This window comes from Poecilia mexicana, unplaced genomic scaffold, assembly GCF_051168715.1.
Source record: "Poecilia mexicana isolate PSO_F unplaced genomic scaffold, ASM5116871v1 scaffold_4, whole genome shotgun sequence".
NCBI lineage: Eukaryota > Metazoa > Chordata > Actinopteri > Cyprinodontiformes > Poeciliidae > Poecilia > Poecilia mexicana.
The window spans coordinates 21,577,411-21,603,146 of record NW_028263373.1 but is presented as its reverse complement, the minus strand read 5'-3'; the positions used below and the strand labels follow the sequence as shown (position 1 = coordinate 21,603,146).

The 25,736-nt window shown below is 38.7% G+C and overlaps 2 protein-coding genes and 1 long non-coding RNA gene across 3 annotated transcripts; 2 read left to right on the top strand and 1 right to left on the bottom strand.

Moving 5' to 3' along the window:
• The first annotated feature begins 424 nt into the window (after positions 1-424).
• LOC106922742 (tubulin alpha-1B chain-like) lies at positions 425-4,069 on the top strand. The gene is made up of 4 exons (XM_014995408.2): positions 425-1,205; positions 2,021-2,243; positions 2,360-2,508; positions 2,605-4,069. Exons 1-4 carry the CDS (start codon positions 1,203-1,205, stop codon positions 3,583-3,585), a joined length of 1,356 nt encoding a protein of 451 aa, XP_014850894.1. The 5' UTR covers positions 425-1,202; the 3' UTR covers positions 3,586-4,069.
• Positions 4,070-4,172: 103 nt separating this feature from the next.
• Positions 4,173-9,000, bottom strand: LOC106922746 (uncharacterized). The gene is made up of 3 exons (XR_001419258.2): positions 6,844-9,000; positions 5,807-5,857; positions 4,173-4,401 (listed from the first exon to the last, which is right to left on the bottom strand). It is a non-coding gene; the product is annotated as an uncharacterized LOC106922746 (long non-coding RNA).
• A 12,980-nt stretch (positions 9,001-21,980) lies between these two features.
• On the top strand, positions 21,981-24,767 carry LOC106922743 (angiopoietin-related protein 4-like). Its single transcript, XM_014995409.2, has 7 exons — positions 21,981-22,495; positions 22,579-22,689; positions 22,775-22,856; positions 23,385-23,498; positions 23,596-23,691; positions 23,777-24,058; positions 24,147-24,767. The coding sequence occupies exons 1-7, from the start codon at positions 22,031-22,033 to the stop codon at positions 24,293-24,295; spliced, it is 1,299 nt and encodes a 432-aa protein (XP_014850895.2). The 5' UTR covers positions 21,981-22,030; the 3' UTR covers positions 24,296-24,767.
• Positions 24,768-25,736: the final 969 nt, after the last annotated feature.

Sequence of the window (25,736 nt, the reverse complement as noted above, 5' to 3'; positions counted from 1 at the left end):
AACTAAGACTCAGTGAGAAAGGGTATTTCAGAAAAAAAAAAACAGATTCACTGAATGAATGTGTTTGATTTGCAGCATATATTTGAATGCTGCAAACACCAAAAGAAAATGTTTTCTACGAAACCTGAATGGCCATTCAGGTTTCGTCCGTGTAAAATATTTTGGTCCGTGTAAAATATTTTACACGGACCATCATTTGATAGAATAGTTAGAAATCCAACTGCACATATCAAAACATCAAGTCTAAATAAATAATATAATTGTACCAGTAAATGCCTGTAAAATATTCTTAACACCCAAATCAAAATCAATGTTATCGCCTCGGCCATCTGTTGTTTTATGTCATATAAAGCCTTATCGCTCAAATTATACAATTAAAACAGATGGTTGATGATAAGGCTTTATATGACGTAGTTACAACAGATAGCCAACGAGATAAGGCTTTATATTGCGTAGTTACAACAGATGGCCGATGCGATAACATCGACTGCCACAGAGGGAACTTGGGGGGTCGGAAGCACCAGGAGCCTTGGAGGATGCTGGCGGCAGAACGGGATCTATAAGTTGGGGTTGGGTTTTTGTTTTGTTTTTTTTTCTTTTGGAAATAAGTGGATTTAATGTTAGGAGAACTGCAGTGAAGATGTTTTCTGTACTACTGTATTTTTAAGACGTGTTTTTAATCAATCATCTGGATTTTGACAGCTATTTTCATAGACATAATATAAGGATATTATGATATGAATATTATATATTATATTATATTATATTATTATATTATGTCTATGGCTATTTTAACCTGTGCATTATTAGGCCGGCTCATTATCGCCACCTACTGGATTAGACTAGGCAGCAGAGGCTTTGCAGTAGGGCGAGACCAACTTGAAAATATGTAGGGGGGTTTCATGCAACTATATTATTTATCTGTTAAGAATCTACACTTTCACTGATTTATATTTGCTTAATTTTATAAATAAGTATTGTTTTTCATTCTAAATTTGTACTAGTTGTAATAAAACCGTAAAATTTAAGGTTTATACAATCCCTAAACTGTCACATAATGGTATGATCCAGCCAACGAAAGCGCCTAACCGCCACCCACTAACGGTACTGGTGTTGAAGATTCCCCGAACGCCGCTCGTCTTGTAAATCTACTTGCTCATTGCTTTCTGCTTCGTCCTCACTCGTTCAGAAAAGAGAGAAAAATGGTAAGAATAATTAAACTTTTGTTTCGTTTTGACTTTTCACAGGATGGGAAATGAAAACTGAGCTGATTTTAGCTCTCAAAATTTGCGCGCCTATTTGAACAAAGTGCATTTTATTATCCATGGTATTATGACTAAATATTTTCAACCCTGATGTAAGTGTAAATGTATTTAAAATGGTCAGACTTTTCTTTTAATTGTGGCGGTGGCTCAAACCAACTGCTAACTGCTACAGTTACCCGTCAGTTGACAGTTAGCCTAATAGTTAACAAAGGACTTTGGCGCGCATTTAGTATTTGCTCAAATTATTTTTTTTCCTCGAGACATCCTGATGTTTTGGGAGTAAAGAAAAATACACTTTTTGTAGAAACTCTTTGGACTCCCGCCTATTTTTCTTTTGTTTGTTTTGTTTTGTTTTTTGCCGGTGTTCAGTTTTTTTTTTTTTTTTTGCCAGTGTTCAGTTAGCAGAGAGTAGTTTCTTCAACTGCTATAACGGTCCATTTATCTTTGAAGACAAACTTTGGTTCCGCTAATGCAAAATTTAGAATGAATTCCTTCACTCTTTAACAGCCACCATTTGGACAAACAGCTTCATTTTCTAAGTACAAAACTATAAACAGTTTGTCAAATATTTCATATCAGTGTAGCTGGCTGGTTTTATTGGGTTCGGGTCTAATCTATATCACTAAGTTATATAGATTATTTATTGATGAGTCCTTTTCTGTACTGATTCAGTAGCTTCATAATGGTTTAGTTTCCCACAGGTTACATGTTTTATCTGTGTCCCATATTAAAATTAATCTTTTCTTCCTGTCCAGCGTGAGTGTATTTCCATCCATATTGGTCAGGCTGGAGTCCAGATTGGCAATGCCTGCTGGGAGCTGTATTGCCTGGAACATGGCATCCAGCCGGATGGTCTGATGCCAAGTGACAAGACCGCAGGAAGAGGAGATGACTCCTTCAACACTTTCTTCAGTGAGACCGGCTCTGGAAAGCATGTTCCCCGGGCCGTGTATGTGGACCTGGAGCCTACTGTCATTGGTAAGTCTCACCACTTGCTGGAGAGCACTGAATGAAGCAGTTGACATCAAGGATTTAAATATGTGTTTATTAAAGTTTATTTAATGTGTGACTATTTGTTTTCCACCCCTCCATAGATGAGGTGCGCACTGGGACCTACCACCAGCTATTCCACCCTGAGCAGCTGATCAGTGGTAAGGAGGACGCTGCCAACAATTACGCTCGTGGGCACTACACCATCGGAAAGGAGATCATTGATCCTGTTTTGGACAGGATTCGCAAACTGGTAAGATCATGGAATTAAGTAAATTTCAAATCATCTGGAAAGACAAAAGTAAATTTGTGTGACATGTGGATTCTGTCGGCCCTCCTCTGTCTTCAGGCTGACCAGTGTAATGGTCTTCAGGGTTTCCTGGTTTTCCACAGTTTTGGTGGAGGCACTGGCTCTGGTTTCACCTCCCTGCTGATGGAGCGCCTGTCTGTCGACTACGGCAAGAAATCCAAGCTGGAGTTCTCCGTCTACCCGGCCCCACAGGTGTCCACAGCCGTGGTGGAGCCTTACAACTCCATCCTGACCACCCACACCACCCTGGAGCATTCGGACTGTGCCTTCATGGTGGACAACGAGGCCATCTACGATATCTGCTGTCGGAACCTGGACATTGAGCGCCCCACCTACACCAACCTGAACAGACTGATGAGTCAGATCGTGTCCTCCATCACGGCTTCTCTTCGTTTCGACGGGGCGCTCAACGTGGATCTGACCGAGTTCCAGACCAACTTGGTGCCTTATCCACGTATCCACTTCCCTCTGGTCACCTATGCTCCTGTCATCTCTGCTGAGAAGGCTTACCACGAGCAGCTGACCGTGGCTGAAATCACCAACGCTTGCTTTGAGCCAGCCAATCAGATGGTGAAATGCGACCCTCGCCACGGCAAGTACATGGCCTGCTGCCTTTTGTACCGTGGAGATGTGGTGCCCAAAGACGTCAACGCTGCTATTGCCAACATCAAAACCAAGCGCACCATCCAGTTTGTGGACTGGTGCCCTACAGGTTTCAAGGTGGGCATCAACTACCAGCCTCCCACTGTGGTTCCTGGTGGAGACATGGCCAAGGTCCAGAGGGCTGTGTGCATGTTGAGCAACACCACGGCCATTGCAGAGGCCTGGGCTCGGCTCGACCACAAGTTTGATCTGATGTACGCCAAGCGTGCCTTCGTTCATTGGTATGTGGGTGAGGGCATGGAGGAGGGAGAGTTCTCCGAGGCCAGGGAGGACATGGCTGCACTGGAGAAGGATTACGAAGAGGTCGGAACCGATTCTATTGAAGGGGAGGGTGAGGAAGAAGGAGGGGAATATTGAAATGGCCTCCTAAAACTAGTTCTGTGTTTTAAGTCTTTCGCGGTCTGTTCTGATGTTTCTCTACTTGCTGTTTTAGTGCTCAAATACTATGAGATGTTGACAACACTTTTAAAGAGCAGAGCCAATTTTGAAGGGGAATTTTTATAATTGCAAAATATTTGTGTTTGTTTCAACTTTGTATTCCCGTTTCTAGGAAGAAACCCATTCTATTTTTATTGCTTATCCAATACATGTTTGTGAATGAATAGGAAACAATCTTAAGTCTTTTCAGTAATCAGTTCTCTGTCTTGCTTTATTAAATTAGATTTAACATGTAGAAATAGTCAGGGACTATTTCTGTTCTGTGAAAATTTCTGTGAAATGTTTGAATTGTTGCCTTGTGCCTATTCACAGGGAGTTGCATTAATTCTCTGCAGTACGTGCAGCGTTTGTTTGGTGAATTGGAAATTTTTTATGTATTAGATCAATAAAAACTAAAAACTGAGTATTTGAGTTGGTTGTTTAATGTTTTCCACACAATGAAAACAAACAGAATAACCTGTTTTATCTCGTGCCTAAATTCTCACAAATAAATTATTTTATTCAGTAGGTTAAGGTAGCTTTCATATCTGTCCAAGATTGACTGACCAAATTGTCAACAAAACAGATAACCTTGTGAGAGTATTGAATATATTTTTTCCCTTTTTACACTGCAAATTCAGCACAGACTATTCACAAGGTTGTGATGGTTGATCAAATCACTGATCCACAGTGAGACAAACAAATCAATGTGACTCTTTGTAAAGACCGGGGGTTCTGCAGTCTGTTCTGCTTGAGCTGAATGGAGAGAAACGGGAGTGAGGGGCACAGATATGAATGCATTTCTAATAGTAATGTCTCCAGCACTATGAATGCTGAGGAATGCAGTACGATCAGTTCATTCCAGTGAATAGGTGCCCAGCATATTTTTAAAAAACCCCAGAGGTTGGAAAAACAATCCAGTCTTTTCCTGCATTGCTGCTCATCTCTATGACCTGACGAGCAGACAGCTAAGGATGAGAACCAACTTCTCCATAATCGTCATGTGAAGCTGAAAAAAAAAACCCTTTAAATTTTATTGGATGTTGGGTGCAGAAGTGAAAGCTTAACACATGCGTTGAATCTAATTTCTGATCATTGCGCCTCTGCTGCCTTTCAAGGAAGCAAGCAAGGTAAGAATACCTTCTGATTTTCTTATGCGTTACTTTTGTTTTTTATTTGTCTTGTTTTTGGTAATTAGATGAGATCAAATTAAAACATTTATCTGTCGCTACTCACTTAAACTTGCAGATAAACTTGTTTATTATCGTAGTAGAACTGGGCGGTATGGACAAAAAGAAATCTGAAATCGTTTCCTGTGTTAAACGATTTCAATTATAGTAAATCATACATTTTCAAATCAACAATAAAGTTTTGAAAAAGGCATTTTTTTCCCAATACAATACATTAACATCTACTCAGGTTCATTATAAAATACTTAAAAAGTTAATTTTAGTAACTCAAATCACTATGTGAAAAGCATCATATAAATTAATTACAATCCAATTCAGGTTTTCAAGCTTTTATTTCTGTTAATTACTTCCAGCTAACAAAACATGTAATTTAAGATAAGAATCACATAAAACACACTTTTAATACTGAAATGTGAGCTTGATGAAAACTTTAATACCTGCTTAAACGTCAGTTCATAAAGGTACATTTAATATCACAAATTAGCCTCATTGGAAGACATGTTCTAATTTATTGAATATGACTGTGTTGATGAACAACAATAATTTCCACTAATCAATAATGCAAATGCATTATAGAATAAACTTAAAATCAAGCTTACACCACTGGGTGCTTCATGAACTGCCTCATGGGTTACATGGATTTTCCATCTAATTGAATAATAGACTTAATTTATTGCTGTTATTCAAAATTTTTTGTCCCTGAATAAAATATTTATACTGTTTAATTTCCGAATCCCAGCACTATGTTAGCGCAATCACAAAAGCTTTCCAACATACTGATCGTTATAATCAAGACTCAACAAGGACAGGATGGGAAGGGAAATAAATTAATTTCCAAAAGTCACTTTTGGAGAATTGTGTGGACCCTTTGACATCAAAAACCATAACGGAGTATTTTTTAAATAAACGATACATACAAGCAGCAGGTCAGTTATTTTAAGACACTGAAAAGGCCCAAAACGTCTATTTACCAGCTGATGGTGCTGTTGCCTCAAATTGAAGCGGTTTGTTGTTTCTTGAGGCTGTTTTGATGAAAGGAGAGAGATTTAACTGAAGAATATTTCAGTTCATACAGAAACAAAATATGACATCAAAGCACTTAAAATGTTTACATTATTCAACTATTTTTCTTTAAAGGATGAATATCTACATCTTCTTCAGTTCCTTCTCTTTATAAAAGCATCTTAATCTGTTCCACACGTTTCCTTGTTTCTTTAGACTGCTGCAGATGTTTCTTTTTTAAAGAAATAAACTTTGTCAGAAGGTCAGAGACAGACAAAACACAAACGACTCCTTTGGATTTATGAAGTTTGGCTAAGAGTTAGAAAAGAGTTGGTAAAAGGTCATCAAGTTGGAATTAGGGAGGTTATTATAGTGTGGAATAAGTATTTTATATAAAGTTTTAAATGATATAAGAATATGCCACGTTGAATAAAAAAAAACATTGTGCGCACAGTCTATTTCAGGAGAGTTTTCATCCACATGAATCTGCACAAATGCATCCCTAATCATTGTTTTAAACATGCCACACCGCTAGGGGGCAGTGTAGCGCAAAGCTAAAACCTGTCAGCCAATCAGAGTGCTTCAAAACAACCACGACTTCCAGTCAGCAATTAAACATGGCGCCAGCTAGTTCATGTGTGTGGAACTGTTTTTAAATCGCGTAGTAGAATATCATTAAAACATGACGATGCCGATTGGAAATCATGTAAAGCAAGTATGTGGATATTAGCACATCATTTGCCACAGACTGTAAAACCCCAAATCTCTGTTTTCCCATGTACACGCGCAAACACATTTTTTTAAATAATCGTTTCTAGTGGTATAAAACTGAAAGACCAAAATGAATGAAAATGTATTAGTTTTCCCAAATATCTGGCTACATGTGATCTAGCTATTTTTTTTCTTTTTTCCTAAAATGTAACATTCTCTGTTCTCATTACCTAAAAAGAAATCCTTTGCTGTGCTATGGAGGGTTTCATGAAGCAGAAACGTAGCAGGAACTCACAAGCGTTTCAGGTTGCAGAGCTGTCAGGCAGGAAGCCTCGGTTCTCTGGTGATCACAGTGAACAATGCGTTCAGGTCGCCAGCAGGAAGAACAAGATGCTACCTCAAGGAATAACTAAGCAACAAAAAACTGAACACCTCAGTCACGTTCACAGGCGTCAGACAGGAAGAGCAGAGAGTTCACTCTCAAATTTTTTGATTACACTCTTGTACTAGGAAGCCTTTTTTGGCAGTATCGAAATTAGTGTATTTTGTAAAACCGCAATGGAAACAGTTTTTTTTTGCATCACACAAGTCATGTGACCCACAACCGGATGTTACTACTTGCAGAAAAGACAGAGACAACAGGAAGTGGTAGGAGGATGATGGCATAATATGCTTTTTAGTAATTTATCGTGTTAACTACCTTATTCACGTGTACATTTAATTCTGTGGAATTAATGGAACCAACGCAATTGTGTTAGCGAAATATCAACAACTTCTTGCTCACAATTGTAATGAAACCGCAGCTAGTGAGCAAAGATCACCATTCAGATGCATTTAATTCAGTTTAGTCCTTTTAGTATACTATTTTTGGTGCTTAGTCCACTCACCAATCCCATTCAGAGTCTTTGATGCTGCTGAGTGAAAAAGAGACCAGCAAAGTGAAATATTGCTGTTGTGTTTTTACTCTGTTCCTATCAATACTGGCCAACAAACTGGGTTTGTCAAATTTGGTTTATTTATTTTTTTAAATACATTTTGTTTAGTCAACAAATTATTTTCTCCTAATTTTTATTGCTGTCCACCTCATTCCTAGCCCCCATGAAGCTTTACGTGAATTATGGGTGCTACTTCCGCCGTAAACCGGAACCGGCATTTGTTTACATGCTAGCAACGCGCTAACCGGCTTTCACAGACGTTTTAGGCTATAAAATATGTGGGAACACTAGCTGTCACAGATTAAATGTGCCAATATTATTTTACCTACAGCTATTGGAGGGTGGGAGAATGACCTGAAGAAGTGGCTGCTAATAACCTACAGTAGCATATTTAGCTACTTCACTGAGTCCGTTGCTTCGGATGATTAGGTTATGTTGCGCTTGACATTTGGTTACCATAGAAACCAGTGACCGTCCACTCCTCCCTTCTTTTTTTCTCTGCGTTTTCTTCCCCAGGATATTTTGACATATTTTTAACAAACCTCGTCACACACAGGGTTTTATGTGTAATTTCGCCATGTTTCGTATGTTTTAACTTATCAAAATTAATGTTAATTTCAGCTGTAAATATTTTATTAGTATGGTGTAGTATTAGAATAGTTTACTAGGATGTAAATTATTCTACTAGCAGAATATGGTTAAACACAATCCAGTATAATTAGAAATAAACCCAAACTAACACACAAACAAAGCCCTTTATATCATGAAAAACAGACAAAAAAAACAAAAACAAATTTAGTCCAAAGGTAAACATTGTAAGACCCTCAGAGAGCCTAAAGAACCAGTAATCCAAGAAAGATTAAAAGAAAATGGCTGCTTTGAAGCAGATATAAAAACATTGTAGCAGCTTAATGAGATGTTTTTATTATTATAGTAACAAGTGCCTCTCTTATAAGAATGATGTGCTCTGTGTGAAATAGGTACAACCAGGCTCTTTCAAAACAGAGTTCCTTCATTCAAACAAAGAGAGGAAATAATCAGGTTCCTTTGTGCTTCTGGTCGGCACGTAACACATGAGAGATCAGGAGAGCCAGTACTGTTTATTCATGTAACCTCATAAGTCCTATGAGTGCAACTTTAACATTAATTTATGGCGGACTTGATTTAAAAAGAGACCCAAGGAGGAAAAGAGGGAATCTGGAGCACATAGAGCTGCAGTGATAATGACGTTACTGAGGGTTTGTCGTCACTTGGGGGCAGCAAAAACACCTGGATGCCAATTTGTTCACACCTACGACAATTACAATACTTTCTTCCTATAATAGTGGATTCATATGTCGCCATGCAGTTGTTGGAATCCAAGCAAAATAAAAATTTCTTTGTATCCAATAGAATCAGACCAAGTTAAATTTTGCCTCTTTCATTTGTACCTTGATTTTTGAAGTGATTTTAACACCGGATGTTGTGGTAACCACCTTGTAAATCATTTAAGGTTTGCAGATAATTTGGTTCCCTCGTCTCTCTACAGCGCTGGGCTGCAGCAACTACTCCATGCTAAATATGGTGTCCAGTTTGACAAGCTCAACCCTAAAGCGAATGTTATGATTGCAGAAGCTCAATTTTTCATTTAGTAAAGTAAAATATTTAGGTCATATTCTACAGTGATCTTTGTGATGACGAAGAGGTGAAGAGACTGGTGGTGAAACTACAGTAAAATAGACAAGGAGAAACTGCGTTTAGCGTTTTAGGATGCATTTAAAGACATCTGCAAGTCAAATGTTTTTCATGAGCAACATTTCTACTTTTCCTGCGTTATTGAGGTACTACATATTTAAATTTATGCACCAGTTGAGTCAAGAGCTCTGTTGACTATAGCGACATTTTTAGCTTTAATAAACATCAGAGCGACTGTTCTGTGGTTTGTCTTTTGTTTTTATTTCTATGACAGACTAAGTTAGTCTTAAATAAATTTATTTTTTTACATCTACAAACATATTTATAGCGTAGAGTTGTGGATAACTAGAAATTAAATAGTTTTCTAAAAACACATCAGTGCAAATTTATCACACTGTTTTTGTTTGTTTAAATAATAAAACCATCTTTAATTTTTTTCACTTACAACCATTATCATTAAACAGAATCTGTGTCTAACAAACTAAAAGATAAAATAACGGTACCATATCTCCAGCTCGATGTTAGGTATTGAAATGAGTTGTTTACATTCACTGTATAAAATAAAGCCCTTTATCCTCAATGACATTAAATCAGTTTTCCTGTTTTACGTCAGACTTAATTCAATTATTTATATTCACTTAATGTCAAAATTATGAGACAGATCCATTTTTTAGAGAATTATTTTATCTTATTTTTTTCTTTTTCTGAAATGCATCAAAGCATCAGACATGATATGTTGACATAATATTTTGTTTTTGGGTGTGAAAGCTGAACTTTCCAAGATCACCACTGTGCTCTTTCTTTTACTGCAACACTTTTTGACAACTTTGTTGAAACCTTTGGCGGTTTTGGCCGACCTGAGAGGAAAAACAAACCTGGATGCCAAAACCTTTGCAGCTCTTTATCAGAACAATGACCCATAAAGTCATTTCCCCACTGAGCCGTGACCGTTACTGACAGGATGGAGATAGGAGGATACCTGTCCGTCAGCCTTCACAGAGCAAAGTCCATGGCAGAACAACATGTTTACTTTCTCAAGAAGAGTCCAAACAGGGTGAGACAGGAAGGAATCAAACACTTTGGTCCTCAGACGCCCATAAAGCTTTCCTAAAACCGTTTAAACACATAGCAGTCTTGATGCGTTAGACATTAGAAATAATTACACCGCCTCCTTTTTCTTAGTTACACTGAAGACTTTTGTTTGACTATAGAAATTATTTTAAGCTGCACTTCTCCGATTCGGACTGAGGGAGGCATTAAATTGTAGTTGCAGCAGTTCGCCACCAGTGGGCGTATAGAACACAGTGAGCACTCCTAACGGCGCTATCACTATTGTGCTAACAGGTAAATATAAATTAGCGCTGCGATTTATGTTAGCTGACTTGTATAGAAGAAGTGCGCTAAGGTGAAATAACCTGATATTTGAGCAAAATATATGAATGTTTAATTGTTTGAGCCAGATTGTAAATAGTTATTTACTGAGCAACCAACGGAAATTTAGCACAGTAACGGCTAATCAGGTGATCACTTTCCTTTTTATCTGTGTTAACAGTTGTCAACAATTAAAAAAAACCTGCGAAATCACACTGATTAATTAAGTTTGCAACACATGGAAACTCAGGAGTTTGGAGAAAATAAGAAAAATCCATTTTGACCTGTGACGGATAGCCAATCTGTCTAAATTATGCTTCATCTCTTGCCCAAAAATATGTGTGTGTGTGTGTGTGTGTGTGTGTGTGTGTGTGTGTGTATATATATATGAATGAACTGGATACATTCATTGGTATAATTTCCACCTAACTCTAAAGTTAGGTGTGCAAACCCTAAAGCACAAATCATCAACATTAGTTCTACAAACTCTAAAGCGCTACACACCAACAGGACATCACTAGACTTTAATTTGTTACTGTAGATCTGCTGCAATGCATTCTGGGTACAGATTAAAGACAGTTGCTGCTCTAGATCAGGGATGGAGAAGGAGAGGAAAGGAAATGGAGCTTCTGCGTAAACAGTCTTTGCTCACTTCAAAATAAGAGCATGAATACAAACATCTAGCTACCTTTAGATTTGTAAAAAAAGTCAACCAAAAAGTCATCACAGATGTCAAATTTTATTGAACATTCACAAAACAGCAAATTAGTTAAAGTAAATTATCGCTTTAGAATTTATCTGGAAAAATTAAATTGGGAAAAGTTAAGTGCGCTAAACATTTTCAAAGTTAGCATAAATGATAAACGATCAAAGTAAACTACTTTTATCCAGTTATAGATGGAGATTTTCAGCCATCAAACTGTTCAAAGGTTTCAGGAAGATTCTCCATTTTTCCACCTCAGATATTATATTATGACTGTAATGTTACAACTTTACAGTCGTAACATTACAAAAAGTGCAGAATTAGAGAACTGCATGTGTAACTTAGGAGAATTTCTCTCCTTTTCCTCCTCAGCTCTCTTCCATCATTAAACTGAGAAGTTGCGTATCGTTTTCTGCTTGCACGTTTGCAAAAGGTCAAAGGTCAGTTTATAGGTTATCGATCCTGTGAGGGAGAATCGGTCGAAGTTTTCAACTTCATTGAACCCAGAAAAGTTTGTCGTCAAGCAGACGGGCATCTGACTGCAACGTTTGTAAAATAAACGTTAAATAAAAAGTAATGGACATACCGAATTTAGCAAAACAAAAAGTTAATAAAATGAATGTTTTTATTTAGAAATATGAAAAGTATGGAATGGATGTTTATATAGTTTAGGATGAAAACTGTAGAAAAGGAGCTGGATCAGACGTCTGCAGCCTTTACAACTTATAGAGCCACTTTCACTCTCAGCCCAGACAAATAAAAGTTGTTTAGAGGGTTTTTTTCTTTTTGGAAAAGACAAAAATATTAGATAAATATCTACTATAAAAAAACTAGTTTATTTCTATTTTCGGATTTAAAACAAAAGGTTACATAAAATTTAGCAAAAAAGACAAAAACTGATCTAGAATCATATGATTTGTAGTTTTAGTGTCGATCTTTGTGGGAATTAAATGCAAATATTGAAGACATAAACTGAAAACTGTTAAAAACCCACATTTGTTGTCTAAATTTAGAAACAGAAACTTTTATTTTTAGTCCAAATGATTAAGAGCCATTGTGAAAGGCCCAAAGAGCCACTGACCTTTGGGCTATAAGGACAATTAATTTATCAAGTTTCAGAAAATGTTTTATTTGTAGGGATTTTTGTTTATTTAATTAGATTTCCATAGTTCCTCATTCCCTATAATTGACTGATTTATCTCTTAATTGTTTTTAGGTTCATCTGTTTGCTTAACTTGGTTACTTAGTGTTTCTATTCAAATTCAATTCAATTTCAAAAATACTTTATTAATCCCAAAGAGAATGTAAATATTTTCTATACGTTTTGTGTCTAATTTTAAACCTCTGTGTTACGATTGGCTGAATAAGAAGTTCTCTATGAATAAATTTTGATTGATTTTGTCAACATCTGGGTGATGAAAACATGAAAAAGTCCATCTTAGCAGAAGTTTCAAGCTTAATTCAAACTGTTCTCCAGTTTTTATCGATTGATTTTTGCCAACCTGAGTAAGATCGAAGTCTGTGTGCCGTTATGAACACGTGTTTTCTCACATGCTGGTTTCACCTGGTGGTTTCTGGGCAAAAGGTGAATAAAAGCAGAATGACCTGCAGTGGAGCCACGGTGATGGACAAGCACTGAACCGTCTGAGCAAACAGCCGCCGTCTGGACCCAATACCTGATCGACCCAAAGCCGCCAAAGGACGGGAAGGTCAGGACGGGTTTACCTTCAAAATAGAGCAGAGGTTGGTCAGGTTTCAGCAGCAAACCAATCGCCATTATTGGACTTTAAAGGGGGGGAAATGTGAGTTTTGCAACATAGTGGTCAAAGGTCAGAGGAGAAAGTCCAAACTGAGAGCATGAAAACGTCTCATGGACAAAGATGAAGACGGCGGCGTGTTCCAGGTTTTAGATGTTTATGAACATTTTAAAGAGAAGATCTAACGCCATGAAAGATTTTTATCTGCTGTAAAGAACCTGCTAAACTTTCTGAACGCCGAGTATTAAACTCAATAAAATGGTGCCGAGTTGTTAAAGGTAAACAACGATGTGTTTGTCAGGATACTCTGAATTCATTTAGATTATTACACTTTCTATCACCAAGCTCTGATTAAAAGCTTTTCTCCAACATTTAATAATATTTAAAAAGGTTTGTCCCGTTGAGATCCATTTTATAAGAACATTTATTCATCTTCTACTGACAAAACCAAACAAGAAAATAGAGTGACATTAAAGCACTCCTATACATTATTTTATTCTGTTTAATTATTATTTATCAGAGTTACATGATAAAACCAAACGGATGCAAATTTTAAAATGTTTTCCAGTTGGATAAAACCCACTTTCTGACATTTAACCAACATTTCTCCTCCAAACCAATGGTACTCTTTAAGCAGATATTACATTTCTTTTGTGAAATGCCAACATAGATTTATTAGAAAATGAAAAAAAATCTATATAAAATTTAAATACATTTTTCACAATCAGCAGGAATTAAAAAATGGACTTTAACATAATAAAAATCATAAATAGAATCAATGATTAAAATAATCCTGAAACACTTGGAAAACATTTCTGCACAAACGCGCAACTTTGTTAAATTAGGCTATTTTAAGCCATTTTATTTTTCTATTTTTTGTAATTTAGTATTGTGATAATTTTTTTTAGTGACATTCCTGAATATAGACAGATTAAGCTGAATTTATATGCAGCCACATTTTTTATACTTCATTGTAGTGACATTTAATACACTAAAAAAATGCTGTAGTTCTGCAATAATGAGTTTTAAATATTTATTTCCCTCTTATTTCCCTTCTCTTGTGTTTATTGTTTATGTCTCTATCAAATAAACAACAACATTAAAAATTAAACAAGCAGAACTGCTGGATTTTGAAACAAGTCAATCAAAACTTGCTAAATATGGTTTTATTTTAAAAAGTACCAACAGAAATCACAGTTTATGTAGAAGTAGGTGAAAGGTGAAAGGAACCGTTGACCAGAACTTGATCCTGTGGGGAGGATCGGACAGAAGCCGACATGTTTGTTTTGAATCAGCACAAAGGAAGTTTATCACAAACAAACACGGCAGAGTAATGACGTACATGTCAACAGTTCCTCACCCCAAAAGAATTTGTAAACGATAATAATTTCCACACAGAAGCCCTTTTTTTTGGTGGGTTTTAACACTTACCTCGAATGTTTTAATGTTCTCGTAAAACCCAAAAGAATGAGCCAAGCATCTCATAAAAACAAGGGGAAAACCAGCAGCTTTCGCCATCAACACACCGGACGACCTTTGACTCACAAAGTCTGAGATCAGAGAAGACGCCTCGGGGAAACATCTTTTCTCTCTGGGTGAAAGTGCAACGGCAGACTGCGAAGGGAAGGAGGAGGAGAAACACGGGGATGCAGAGAGTTTAGGAGAGGAGGAAACTGGGTAAAAGGTCGCAGTGATGGAAGCGAAAGGATGGAGTATCAGCCTCTGGTTTGTAAATAACAGCTGCTATTATTGAATCCCTCGTGACATCAGCGAACCGCACACAAGCCGCACACGAGCTGTGCACGAGCGCAACCTTTCACCCACTTCGCTGCTCAGCCAAAAACCGTGACGTGAAACCGAGACGTTGAAACGAGCCAGAAGCCCGGCCCGAAATACAGAATCTGTTCAAACAAAAACAAACCGTCCACTGTGGGAGACGAGCAGGCCTGTCAGAAAAACAAACCTAGCTGGTTACTGTGGTAAACAATAATCATGATAATTATAACGATGCACAAACATATTGTCAAAGATCAATAAACTTTAAATTCTAATGAACATTTAGCACTGGAGCTGCAAAACTATCCAAAATAAAGAAACAAAACAACATAAACAACAAAACAAATTATGATCTCTCTGTAAGCGAAACAGTTAAAAAAAAAAAAAAAAAAAAAAGGCAAGTTGAGACAAAAGCACCAAACTGAAGACTTTTATCATCCAGTTTTTGGTAGAAAAAAAGAGAAAAACATTCTCTTTTTTGCAATGGAAAAACACTGGAAAAAACAGTGCAACCACAGAAAAAAAATACTGCAATTGAAGAAAAAATGCAATCACAGAAAAATGTTGCAAACAGGAAACAAAACGAAAGGAAAAATGGCAAAATAAGCAAAAACAGCAAGCATAAAACTCTCCAGTAAGTCCTCCAGACCAGTAGGGGGAGTCAACGGAATCACACGGGACAGGCCTTCAGTAAAGACAATGGTTTCATGGGATTTCTAGAAGAAATCTGGAATTAAGAAAGAAAAGGTGTGTTAAACTTCATATTTTTCAAACATGCAGTCATTTATCATATTAGCAGCAGCATATTTACGTAGTTTACCTACTCCTGACTCCCCCTTTTTGCACTTGATAAAACCCGGTGAACCAGATAAAATGGCACCACAAATCATCACCGACTGTAAAAACTTTATACTGGACTTCATTGAATAAAACGCTGAATTTACTTTCATATTTAAAAAATGGGACACAAGGAGCCCAGAGCAACACTCTGGTTCTTTACCATAGAAATGGTTGTTTTGGGCCAAATTTGACCCGAATGACCCGGACCTCCAGACGCACGTTTGAGTGATATATTTACAGCAAAGCTAGAAATCATTATTATGGCCACGTTAATGAATAAAAATAAATTTACAAGAATAAAGTCATAAAATTAACGACTTTTTTCACATAATATTACGTTCTTGTATTATTTTTACTTTATACTACGACTTTATTCTCACATGACTATTCTTGTAATACTATGATTTTATTCTCCTACAACTTTATTCTCATAATTAATTTTTTTAAAACTTTTTTTAAGTATTGCCTTAATAGCTGCAGTAGGAAATTTATCACTCAGGAGTTAATTAAACTATGAAATATTAACTTTTTACTGAGATAAATCAACCTTTTTGTTACCGAGTTCTACCTAAATGTATTTTGGAGTTTTATCAACTTCTGCGCCATCTTGTTTCCCTTTCCCCCATTCTGGTGTTTGCTCTGTGAAGTAACCGATAACTCCTAGAATCAGAGGTCAAAGGTCCCGACAGGAGTTAAAAATACCCTCTGATCAGTCAGCGGCCCCTCTGTCCATGCGTTTCTCCGGGTCTCGTTGCATGCGGCCCCACAGCTGTGCACGCCTGGTCCCAAACACGGTCCATGGGGCTGATGCAACATACCAGACACGTAACAGCAGCCCGACCTTTCACACACTAACCCACTGGGTTCTGTAAAACAGCTCCATCGCTCCGCGGAGACACATGCGTGCCCATGTGCGTGAGGGAACATGCTGTGCAGCCCTCCCATCATGAATCACAGACATTTCAGGAATGTTTCAGGACGTTTTGACGAACGGGAGACCGACTCCACCGGCGTTTGGTTTATAAACTCTGAGATAAGATGTGGAATCAGTTCACATTTCATCAATCAGTGTCACCCAGAGCTGCGATAGAGGAGCCGTCTGTGTTTTGTGTTACAGATAATTTATCTTTAAATGCAGGCCTAAATAAGGCTCCGTCTACATTTAAACTTTGACACAGAAACATTAAACCGAGATCCATGGGAAGTTAGGTCATTGCTTGTGAAAGCAAATCTAAGAAAATCTGGAACAGTTTGGTTTCATTTTGTTTTCTGTTTTTGTTATAATTTGCATACATTTATAAAATGTCAGTTTTTGATCATGTTCATTAATTTCTGCTTAGAAATGTTTGCTCCAATATGCCAAAGAAAACAAATCGGACCACTTTTTCCTCGTGATAATTAAGGCCACACAGCATGCCAAGTTTTTGCTGAAATCTGATTATTTTTGTTTTGTGGTTCATGCCACTGAATTTCTGTATCCATTGTGGTTCAATAAAGGATATTTTTATTATATCCAAATGATGCGACTGCAATCAGTGTTGCAGAAGAACATTGGCGTCACAAAGCAGCGCATTGTTTACGAAAGCAATAGTGGATGCTGCAGTCTATGCATCAGGTTTACTCAACATGACATTGTTACAAAGTTGTAATAAGGTGAAGGAAGCTAATAAACAGAAACCACAACTAAAAGCACCAGCGTTTCGTGGAGCATTGACTCAAAGTCAGGAGTGGTGGGATGTGAAGTGATTCACTTCAGTGGAACAAACTTCATTCTTAATCTTTTTTTTCTTAATTTCTTTCAGCCATTGTTACATCCGATCTGTCTTATTCTGGTGCAGAATTATGACCAATGTCTCTCATCAATCTCACAAAAGTTGAATAAAATGCAGCATCACCGTTCAGACTGCAGGCGCTTTGAAAACAATCAGATATTTTTGGAAGTGGCTCAAATCTGATTTTTTTGGGGGGGTGAACAGATCAGAGCGGTGTCGTCCAGACTGCCATAAAAATATAATTTATGTCAAGGAATTTAACTCGAGTCGCATTTGCCTGGTGTGAGTGTAGTCTTAGTTGTTTTGAGCTTTACAACTGAAAAATTATGATATAATAGATTAAAAGGAATTTGAGGTAAAATCAAACAGAGGCTGAAAAGTCAAACTGGTGACCTGAGAAAACTGAAACTTCCTCCTGTGGACAGAAGGAAATGAGTCACTCAGTGTTTTAACAGACAGACGTGATCCATTGTTTACAACCAGCAGTGCACGTTCTGCATGTGCCTGTCTGGATCCTGCTCTGTGTGTGTGTGTGTGTGTGTCGCTCTGCACGTCAGAGCCAATCCACTAAGCACAAAGCTGCCCATTAATAAATAGATCTGAAGTTTCCTTGTTCAGTGTTTTTGAAAAGTATTTGTCCCTCCCTTAATGTTTCAGATAATCGTGTTTTCATTGTTTACAAGATAAGCAGAGTAAATATACAAGATAAGTTTCCAAATGACTTCACAGATCTACTGAAAAACACTATCTGAATGAACCTGACAACCTTTAAAGAAAAGTCATCATTCGTCTTGTTCAATTACAAGATAACTGATCAATAGGGCTGGACAATACAGGATAAAGGTTTCACATCAGTGAATATCAATACTTATTAGTTTTTGTTTTAAATATTTGAAATACTGCCAACCTGAACTGTTTATCCCCACTTTTCACTGCACGCTGTTTAATTTTAAGCAGTTATGAGGCACAGTAGCAAAACCTTAAACTGCTGCTGGGAAGTTACTCAACAGGCCGTTGCTAGGTAACCACAAGTTACTCAACAGGCCGTTGCTAGGTAACCAAAGAGTGAGTTTTGCTGCATTCCAGTTGTACTCAAGTTGGGAAATCTCAACTTCCCAAATCAACTGGAACACCCTCCGAAGTCAAATTTCCCACTGGGAAGCAACTCTGACTGAACCCAGTTACGATAAAACCATGTTTATTTTACATGACGAGTGCATCTAAGAATCAAAGTTACATGTTGCGCCTGCAACTCTAAACTGAACAAATTGAAAGTGATGTTTGCTTATGTGCTTGTAAGAGCTAGGTGTCGCCATGTTGAAATTCTGACTTCTTAACTAGAGCGCCGTTACCTCGGGCCTGACGTCAAACCCAGAAATGTAAAAAGCAGATCAGAAACAAACAGCTCTGGGACAGTGGTAAACACTCCTGGAAGTGGGTGGTGGACCAAAACCACTCCAAGAGCGAATCCGGATTTTCCAGAACAAAATCTGAAGCTCTCTTGGCTTCAATCATGGCAGATGAGGAAAATGTTCATGACCGCATTCATGAAATGCAGCATTTCAGTAAAACATGGTGGTAGAGTGACGGATTTACTGACACTTTCCATAATATACTGAACTGCCATCAATAAAATAGTTGGATTGAAGCACATAAAACATTAAAAGTCCAGACCTCAATGTTTTCTGTCCAGTTTGATTTACTTGGTGAAGATAAAAGGAGAAAAAGTGTCTTGTAAATAGCAACAAAAACATGTTAGCTTTGCAATAACCTTTTGTAACAAGTCTGATTAGCAAAGCTGAATCAGATTCTCTTGCTTCAGCCAATATTTTCTTTTCCTGGTAAAGTTTCACTCATCCATTTGTTTGAAGTTTCCACATAAAGCCAACCAGATGCCTGGAGATAATGAGCTAAAAAAAAAAGGTTAAAGATCCACAAGTTTAACTCCGGACAAAAGAAAAAAACTTTTACATAACCAGAGACGACTTTACAGCATCCAGGTTTGGTTTAATGATTTTCAGACGCCCTGGTGGCCAGAGACAGAACCAGAACAGAAGTCCAGTCCTGCTGATTCCTCCACATCCCCAGTGGTTCTGCAGCCCTGGCAGGAAACAGCTGCTGCAGCCGAGTCCAGGCTCCAAACGCAGCCTGGTAACGCGAGTCGAACATTGTGTCCTGACACAGCTGGGATAGGTAAAGTGATTCCTGCCGCTGCTCAAACTGGACCCTTTGGAGCGCTGCCTGACGGGGGCAGCAGGTTCGAGGACGTACGTGCGGAGCTGCAGCACGCAGCGCTACGTGCTCTGGAACAGCGGCAAAGTTTTCCCAAAGTGAAAACAAAACCTTCCTCCACCCTGCAAACCAAGACGCTGTAAAATTCATCACCGAAAGTACGACTTAGCTTGTAGGTACAATGACGAAACTATTTAATAACAGGCGTCTCCCGATGTGTTTTTGTTTTATCAGATTAGTTTTTAAAACCACAGTCCTGTGCCAAAGTCATGAGTCATTGTCCTTCTCTTCAGTTTTGCCTTTAAGCAGTTCATATCAGTTGTTAAAGTTTTTACACTAGTTTTCTGTCCAGCATTCAGCATCTATGTACCACAAATCTGGAACAAACTCCCAGAAACACTGAGTCTCAATGCAAGATACTGAAACCTACAGGTGGGAGTTAGTGGTCAGTAAACCCAACGCTTTTGACCGTTTTTGCGGAAAATTTGCAATAAACTTAGCTATGAATTAGCAGGAAAAAATGCAGGATGTGAATTTCCACAATCACAGAAAACTGGATGGACTGATTGTTGTAATTTAGCGTCTGGAGTCTTGAGGACCAAACAAAAAGCTATGGTGGGCCAGATTTGGCCCCCGGGCCTTCAGTTTGACACGTGTTCAAGACAAACGAACTAGAGTTAGACTAAAGCAGACCAAACAGGATTGGTGTAAATGCAGTCTAAAAGTACAGACGGTCAACAATGCCTTAGTTTCCTTGAGTAAAAAACAACAGATTAAAACAACCAAATCAAAATATTCAGAACTGAAAGTGGCGTACGGTCGGTCGGCCATGTTGGGTACCCACTCTTCCCTGACTTGACTTAGAAATAAGCAACAGAAAACCTGTTCTGTCTACAAGTGACTTCACTTTGACTTCAACTTCTAAATTGAGACCATAAGATGGATGTTTTGTAACATAATATGCTTCATGAAAGTCACATCTTAGCATTAAACTGTCAACCACTGGGATTCTCAAACTTAAGGTGTCAAAAATGATAATCTGATTTGATACAAACATGTGAAATTCAGATCAGCCTTTGTGTCCCTTTAAAGTTGATTGGCAGAACTAAATCTGCCTTAAACTAAAATATTTACTTGCTAAAGCTACGCTGGTTTAATCCTGTCAAATGAGCTTTCAGTCATGGTGAGTAAAGACATATTCCACTTACGACTTGCCAGAACACAAAGCATGCATGCCTCAGCGTTTTCTGTCAGCCTCGTGTGTGTGTGTGTGTGTGTGTGTGTGTGTGTGTGTGTGTGTGTGTGAGATTTTCATTGTCAGGAACCAGTGAGTAAAAAGGCCTCAGGGTTGAACTTTCCCCTACTTCTCACACAAACTGGAAAATGCTCCACTGCTTTTCTCGCTCTGCGCCGTTTCCACTCTGCAGAGTTTGATGGATGTTAACGCGAGTGTCCTGACAGATGCATGAAATGTAGGCTAAAGGTTAAAGGTCAGTCGTTTTGACTCCCAACACAAGGCTGCTAAATTATAAATTATGGAGATCACCAGCTGATTTAGTAACTGATTTAACTGGAGGAAATGATTTGGCGAAAAAATGTTAAAATATCTACATTTAGCATTTAAGATAAAAAAAAAAAACTCCTCAAATGTCAAAGTTTTAGCTTCACCAGGTTCAAATTCTGTAAGAAAATAATTATTCAGTTAATTAAATAAAATAAAAGAAACAAACATAATTGGCCGACTCTGAATTGATGTTAAATTTAGCTGCAGATCCTTTGTTTGCTATAAGCTAAATTAATGCTATTTTATTGGATTTAGGCAAAAAAATATTTTTAATTACTGAATTTAATTATTTGTTTGCATCTTTTAATAGATTTTTAATATTTTATTAAAAAAAACTAGTTATATATCCTGCTGAAAAGTAACTTTTAAGTTAGTTTTGTCTTATTTTTGGTCTGTAGTGAATATCTTAGTGCTTGGTAAGATTTTGTGTTTTTGCAGCCCTGAAACTTCACCGTTTTTCTTATTCTTTCAAAATGTCGATGTAATACTGTTTTTGTTTAGCCTCTATAAATGCAGAGCAAAGTAATGTATTCACCTAAAAAGCACAAGATACCAAAAGTTTGGAGCTTGTGGATTTAACTGGAAATTCAGATGTTTGGTTGCGTCATAGCCGAGGTCCCCACTATGAACGTTTTCCCCCTCCTCCTCCTCCTCTGTCCTTTCTGCGTCTCCTCCTCCTCCTCCTCTGTCCTTCCTGCGTCTCCTCCTCCTCCGCCTCCAAGCAGCCAATCAGGCGCGCCGCCTGCTGCAGCTCAGAGCTATAAAAACCTCATGAAGCCATTCACCAGCAGACAACTGAAGCGACTCGAGCTCGACGCAAAGAACCGCTGATTTCGAAACAACCCAAAGACCAGAACCATGAAGACGCCCCAGGTCACCGTCCTCCTCCTGACCGTCCTGGTCCACGCCGGCGCAGGCTTCCCGTCAGACAGAACCCGCCGGGAGAAGCACGCCTCCTGGGACGACGTGAACGTGGTGGCCCACGGCCTCCTGCAGCTCGGCCAGGGCCTGAAGGAGCATGTGGACAAGACCAAGGCTCAGATGAGAGACGTGAGCGGCCGGCTGAGGGCCGTCAACGGCACGCTGGCGGAGCTGGAGCGGAGGCAGGAGCAGCAGGGCGAGGCGCTGATGACCCAGAGCAAGGAGGCGCAGGGGACGTACAGGCTGCTCTCCCAGCTGGGAGAGGAGGTGAAGCTGGAGGTCGGCGAGGTGAAGAAGCAGGCGGAGGTCATGACGTCCAGGATGGACCGACTGGAGGAGGTTCTAACAGAGCCGACGAAGGACGGCAACGACAGCGAACACGAGAGGGTTTCATTCATCCAGGTGAGCTGGAACAAAGCTTCAACGCTTCAACAATTGATTTTAGTAAAGCAGTTTGAAGCTGAGCGTCTTCTCCCCTCCTCCAGAGGCTGATGGTGGCCCAGAACAGACGCATCGATCAGCTGGTGGAGAAAATCAGGCAGCAGCAAGACAAGCTGGAGAAACAGAGTCTGCACCTGCAGGCCCTGCAGAACAAGGTGAGACGCCTGGAGGCAAACCTGCGGCTTTGTGACGTCAAACACCAGAATGTTTTCTAATCCTCCACCGATTGTTCTTCTGAAGGTTGCGCATAAGAGGGTGAAATCCCAAAGACGGAGAGACGAAGAGAGAGCGCTGACAGGCGAGGCACAGCTCAACCAAGCAGGTAACTTTTTACTGTTTCAGCTCGTTAAAAAACGTTAGGCGAGTCGAAACTCACACCTCCTGGAAAAACAGAAAAACAATATGTCTAATGAGAAGATTTTAATTAAATCACACACTGCAAAAACAAAGTATTACCAAGTATTTTTGGTTTAGTTCCTAATGCAAACAAGTTGATACACCTATCAACTTGTAATCAAAACCAGACTATGTGATCAAAACCAGCCCCGAAATGCTGCTGGAATGATAGTTGTGAGTTATTTTCATTTGAAACAAGACAAAAAATGCTTAATATTTAGTGTTTTTGCAGTGCAACAGCTATTAATGAATTGTAAAAAAGACGTAACCAAACGGTTCACCTTTGCACTTAAAGTTACGATGTCTGACTCGCTGGCAGAGTCGTTCAGAAACAGAGCAAAGTTCAGAAGAAAGGGCAGCAAAAAGAAAAACAAAAACAAGGCTGTTAAAAGTGACGTATGGACAAGAAGAGCTAAAAAACAAAGTCTGATTCATGTTGTGCTTTTGTTTGCAGGGTTGGCCAGAGACTGTCAGGATCTGTTCGCACAGGGACAGCGAGTCAGTGGCGTCTACATGATTCAGCCCGACAACTCAAAACCCTTCAACGTTCTCTGTCAGATGACTCCAGGTGAGTTTGTTCACTTCTGAGTCTTATCAGGAGATTTTTACACAAATTAGAAAAAGAGGAGGGGAAAAACTGATTTGTTTTCCTGATTTTTCTGCAGATGGCGGCTGGACAGTCATCCAGAAACGCCAGGATGGATCTCAGAACTTCAACCAGCTTTGGGAAAGCTACAGGAAAGGATTCGGCGACCTCAACAGTGAGTTTTGGCAATTTTAATGTAAAAAAAAAAAAGCCAGAATTTTCCAACATTCAAAAACTAAGCGTAATTTTTAATCTCCCAGGAGAGTTCTGGCTCGGTTTGGACCACATCCACTCCATCTCCAAGCAAGGCCAGTACGTCCTTCAGGTGGAGCTCTCTGACGAGGCCGGGCGGCGCCAGGCGGCTCGCTACCGCTTCCAGGTGGACGGAGAGGAGAGGCAGTTCGCTCTGCACCTTGACCTCGACCCTTCGTCTGGCGTTCAGGAGGGAATCGAGTCCACCGGAGCGACCGGACTTCCCTTCTCCACAGCCGACAGAGACAACGACCTCGCTGCGGACGCCAACTGCGCCGAGCTGCTCTCAGGTACAAACCCGAATCCAGATTAAAAATCGCTCCGATCGGCCCAACAATTTAAGCTAAACGAGGTTTTCCATCCGTGCTTTTCCCCCAGGCGGTTGGTGGTTTGGCAGCTGCGGAGAGTCAAATCTCAACGGGAAGTTCCGTCAGCGCCACGGGGGAAGACGGGCCATGTTTCAGGGACAATTCGGCCCGCTCAGCTCCACTCTCCTGAAAATCGCTCCGGTTTCAAAGACGCAATAAGACCCCAGCACTAAAGTCACTTCAACCCAGAGAACATCTGGGTCCTTAACTACTGACAGCCTGAAAAGACGCTGACAATGCACATCACTGATGTCTGCCGATGCACTGACCGGACCGCCTGCCATTTCTATGCAATGCATACGAGGAGCCGAAACGTTCAGTCATGTTGACTGGGACTTTATTCCCCTTTGTGAGGGATCTTTTTATTATACGTTATCTATTTCCTTTAATTGCGTTTTGCTTATTTAATATGTTGTTTTTTTACTCATTTGATTAGTTTCAAATGCTTTTTACTTGTATGAATAAAAATGAACATGGAAAATAAAAGCTTGGTGTAATTTTCTGAGTCATTCATTACGCACACTAAAAAAAAAAACAGGTTAAATATATTCTGTTAACTGGTGACAAGTGATCATATTAAGTTTGTTAAATCTGATAAACTTAATATAATTAAATGTGACAAATAAACCCATTTTTCTGTCATTCTCTTTTTTCAGTGCATTTATAAGATGTTCTTTAAATAATGCTGGAAAGTTTAAACTCTTTTGCTGGAGCCTTTTAATGTAAAATAGTTTTTTGTTAAATTTGGTGTATTCCAGAAGAAACACTAGACTTTTTTTTAATATTTAATACAAACCAAACAGAGTAGAAACCAGACAGAAACCAAAAAGGAAACTATTTTTTTTAAAGGTTTGGCAGCAGAAAACAAAGCAAATGGTTTATTTAGTCAACTTTTGTTCAGGCGTTTATTATTTTTTGTGAATAATAAAAACTTTAATTTTAGAGTAATTTTAAATATTAAGTGTTTTTGGTTAATTTCTTCTGCAAACATCTTTGCACACCTGAAATAAGACTAAACTTACAAACTAACTTTTCAGCAAGACACAGAAGTTTGTTTTGAGTCAATAATTCCCTCTTACAGATAAAAATACTCGTTTCACTGCCAGATTATTTCACTTATAACATGTGAGAAATATGTTTATAAGTGAAATAATCTGGCAGTGGAACTAGTAGTTTTTATCTTATCAATATTGAGAAACTATTTACTTTAAAAAAAGGTCATGTCTTGCTGAAAAGTTACTAAGTAAATAAAAAAAATGTTGCAATCTTAACCGACCCCAAACCTGACCAGGCTGGCTTGATTCGGTGTCAGAAAGGAATAAAAAGTGACGTGTTTTTTATAGTGTATGTGACCATCTGGGTTCAGTTATATTTATATTTATTAAAAGTTCATGTTGAGGTTTTCAAATCGCACAAACACTCGGCCCTTAACGTCAGTTACAATCTGGAAAACAGGCCATCATAGAGCAGTGGGCAGTTACTGCAGCTTCCAAGCCCCCATCACAACATGCAAATATAAAAACAATAACTAATACAAAAGCTACTGGGAAGGAGTGAAGATGTGTGCAGTTTAATACTTTAGCAATGGATACAAACTTAA